The sequence below is a fragment of the Microtus ochrogaster genome, chromosome 7 (genome assembly GCF_000317375.1).
Source record: "Microtus ochrogaster isolate Prairie Vole_2 chromosome 7, MicOch1.0, whole genome shotgun sequence".
Lineage (NCBI taxonomy): Eukaryota > Metazoa > Chordata > Mammalia > Rodentia > Cricetidae > Microtus > Microtus ochrogaster.
The window spans coordinates 63,626,213-63,630,251 of NC_022014.1; the positions used below are offsets into that span (position 1 = coordinate 63,626,213).

The 4,039-nt window shown below is 41.8% G+C and overlaps 1 protein-coding gene across 2 annotated transcripts in view; it reads right to left on the minus strand.

The window, feature by feature from the left end:
• Positions 1 to 326: 326 nt before the first annotated feature.
• The window catches only part of Rad51c (RAD51 paralog C), a 5,922-nt gene continuing 2,209 nt past the window's right edge, over positions 327 to 4,039 (minus strand). The window contains exons 3-4 of one of the 2 annotated variants that reach the window (XM_013347539.1): positions 3,053 to 3,219; positions 327 to 505 (exon numbers count right to left, since the gene is read on the minus strand). In XM_013347539.1, the coding sequence (XP_013202993.1) occupies positions 474 to 505; positions 3,053 to 3,219 (199 nt within the window). In that variant the 3' untranslated portion in view covers positions 327 to 473. Of the gene's footprint in view, positions 506 to 2,856; positions 3,220 to 4,039 lie in introns of those variants that run through there. The other variant, XM_026780691.1, reaches the window with a different exon arrangement.

A 4,039-nucleotide genomic window follows, 5' to 3' on the forward strand; every position in this document is an offset into this window, starting at 1 on the left:
ACCCTCATAGCAGCTTACCCTAACTCTAACCATCCATAGCGCCAGTTCCAAGAGATCTGATATCACTTTTTGGTTTCCATGAACATCAGGTACAGGCATGGTGTGCTTATATGCAGAAAAATACCTAATCACATTAAAATAATTTTTTTAAAAACACATTTTAAAATGCAACAATTAGTTTCTTATTTCAAAACCAAACTTACTTTATTGTCTTTGATTGTGTATGTAATATACTAGGGATTATTTATTCACAGATAAACAAAATTCTTACTGTTTATCTCCAGCTATTGATTTCCACTGAACAGAAGTATCACGATTGAAGTTTCTCTTTCTTGTTTTTGAAGAATACAAATTAAGAATTCAAAGGAAAATCCAGGGTCTAGGGATGTGGCTCACACCTTTAATTCTAGCACTTGGTGGGCAGAGGTAAGCAGATCTCTGAGTTCAAAGCCAGCCTGATTTACAAACTGAGTTCAAGGGACAGTCAGGACTACACAGAGAAACCCTGTATTGAAAATAAAACAAAACAAAAAACAAAAGCAAAAACAAAAGATTTTAAAAGAAAAATGTCCCAATGGAGTATATTTTCCCTTTAACAATCTAATCTTTGAGTAGTAACACTATGAAATCTTAACACTGGATTTTAAAACATCAGTATGGTTCAGTATGGTTTTAAAAAGTCAGTATGCTTTAGAATTTAAGGCCACCTTGGTCTACACTGAAAGTACTGGGACAGCCATGTTTAGAAAAAAATAAATTTTAAAAAAAGCGAGGAGGGTGCTTAGAAAGATGGCTCAGTAGTTAAGAATACTGGCTGTTCTTCCAGAGCAATCAGGTTTGAGTCCTAGAACCTACATGGCAGCTCACAACAGAATGTAATTCTAGTCCGAGGAGATCTGATGCCCTCTTCTGGCCTCCAAAGGCAATGTACACATACAGTGCATTCATACATTCAGGCAAAACACCCAAACATAAAAGAAAATAAAGCGAGTTTGGCTTTGAAATGAGAAACTAATTACCACATTCTAAAATGTATTTTTTTAAAGATTTTAACATGATTAGGTGTTTTGCGTGTATGTAAGTGCACCTTGTGTGTGCCTTGAGCCCACTGAGGGCAGAACTGGAGCTATGAAGAGTTGTGTGCCTCCATGAGGTGCTGGGAACCAAACCGAGATCCTCTGCAAGAGCAGCAAGAGCTTTTAATGAATGAACTCTCTTCTGTCCCTATGATGTATGTGATGGCCGACAAGATGACCTGAGTTCAATTTCTGGGATCCACACAGTAGGAGAAACAACTCAAATTCTCTCTGATCTCCACACATGAGCATACACACTAAGTAAAATGAGATGTTTTTTAAAAGATTTATTTATTTATATATATGGTGCTTTGCCTATATGTATGTCTGCACACCAAAAGAAGGCACATCCCATTATAGATGGCTGTGAGCTGCCATGTGTTGCTGGGACGTGAACTCAGGACCTCTGGAAGAGCAGGTAGTACTTTTAACCACCGAGCCATCTCTCCAGCTCAACAAATGTCAGAAACTGTTTAATTTGGGAGTTTCAGACCAGCTAACCTACATAGTTCCAGGCCACTTTGGGTTACAGAGTAAGATCCTGTCTCAAGAAGCCAAATAAAAAACGACTTATGCTATAACATTACAAAACAAAACCAACAGGAGGCTGCAGTGGGAGGTGCTCGCCTGCTCTGAGCAGGGAGGGCCCTGGTTCAACCCTTCGCGTGTGTATGCACAAGTGCATGTGTGCAGAGATTCACTCACAGAGAACGGGCTGGAATGATGTTCAGTGATAGAGTGCTTGACTAACATTTCCAAGGCCTTGGGTTTGATCCCCAACATTGCAAAAATGAACAACAAAACAAAGTAAACAAAACAAAACATCACAGAAAAATTATCTGCACCCAGCAGCTCACAGCTGCAGTCCCAGCAGGTGGGAAAAGGAGGCAGGAGGCTCAGCGCCAGATCATCCTCAGGCATACAGCAGTACAAGGATATCCTGGGAACTAGACTTCAGGTTAGTAAACTCTGGCCTCTTCCAATATACACTAAGTTAGTAAAAAAACAAAACAAACAACCTTTAGTTTTTCTCATGCACCAATCATTAAAGCCTTCACATCCCAGTGCCTCAGCACATCTTCTGTCCATACAGGACTTTCAAGGACAGATTGGGTAAGACTTTTTTTTTGGTTTTTCGAGACAGGGTTTCTCTGTGGTTTTGGAGCCTTTCCTGGAACTAGCTCTTGTAGACCAGGCTGGTCTCAAAAAGAGATCTGCCTACCTCTGCCTCCCGAGTGCTGGGATTAAAGGCGTGCGCCACGACTGGACATTTTAGACAGAATTATTTTGTCTTCTACCTTTCCAGAATCTCTACTGAAAAAATATAACAAAAAAAAAATCTGTTTTTGTTTGTAATGAACTGTGTGTGCCTGTTTATGCAAACGCCACAGTGCATCTGTGGATTTCAGGGGACAATTTTCAGTTCTCTTCTTCTGTTATAGCAGTTCTAGAGGTCAAATTCCATCATCAAGCTTGGTGACAAGCACCTTTAGCTGCTGAGCCTTCGCACTGGCCATGGTGCTTACCTTCTCAATTACTTATAAAAGTCTGTTGTGCTGGATAGGTGACTCAGTGGTGAAGGACATGAGCTGTGCTGGGTGTGATGCTGAGCGCCTTTAATCCCAGCACCTGGGAGGTTTGACAGGCAGACCTCTGGGAGTTTGAAGCCAACCTGGTCTATAAAGTGAGTTACAGGACAGCCAAGACTGTTACACAGAGAAACCCTGACTTGAAAAACCATTTAAAAAAATTAATAAATTTAAAAAAGCAATGGCTGCTAAGTTGGGTACGACACAGGTCTGCCATCCCAGCATCCTGGAGACTGAGGCAGAATGATCACAGACAGCTAGGCTTCAGGGAGAGTACTGCTAACTAGGCAGAAGCTTCAAGTTTGGGACAACCTCTTACTGAAGTCTGAAATGGCACAAATACAAACTGTCTTTCTCGTACAGAAGGAGCACTTTGTGCTAACTCACCTTCGTCCGTGTGTGCTCCTGCTATAAGGCGAAGGTGTTGAATGCAGGCAGTTGCAAGGGTTGCCACTCTATCAACCATAAAACTACCCTCTGTGTCAATAAATACTGCCTCACCAGCCACTCCTCCAAAACATTCTGGAATCTGCACATCCACTGCCAATTGCATACTGTCAAGAAATGACCAAATCATTATCATAACTATCAAAATGTCTTTTGTAAACTGCGTCTAATCATCAGCTAAACCATCAAGTTTTCTAAATACAAAAGTAATACCCCAAGGCAACAGAGATGGCTAACTCTCCATAGCTCCAAATACATATGAATCCATAGATGCCTAGATTATAGTGCAGGGATTACACAAAATTACATTAAGTAACTCTTTGTGGTTTTTAGGTTTCTAGGAATTGGTTTTTATTTTCTCCCTTTTTCTTTTTGTTTTTTTGGTTTTTTTTTTCCAAGACAGGGTTTCTCTGTGGTTTTGGAGCCTGTCCTGGAACTAGCTCTTGTAGGCCAGGCTGGTCTCGAACTCACAGAGATCCGCCTACCTCTGCCTCTGCCTCCAAAGTGCCGGGATTAAAGGCATGCGCCACCACCGCCCGGCTTTCTCCCTTTTTCTGAGTTAGGTTCTAGAAATGTAGCCCAGGCTGAACCTTCAACTCTCAATTCTTCTATCTCAATCTCCAGCCTTACTGCTATATTTACAGGAGTGTGTCACTACACCCAGGTAGACATACTTTTTTTTAAAGATTTATTTATTTGAGCCAGGTGGTGGTGATGTATGCCTTTAGTTCTAGCACTTGGGAGGCAGAGACGGGCAGATCTCTGTAAGTTTGAGGCCAGCCTAGTCCAGGACAGTCAAAGCTACACAGATAAACCCTGTCTTGAAAAACAAATCAAGCTGGGCGATGGTGGCGCACGCCTTTAATCCCAGCACTCGGGAGGCAGAGGCAGGCGGATCTCTGTGAGTTCGAGACCAGCCTGGTCTAC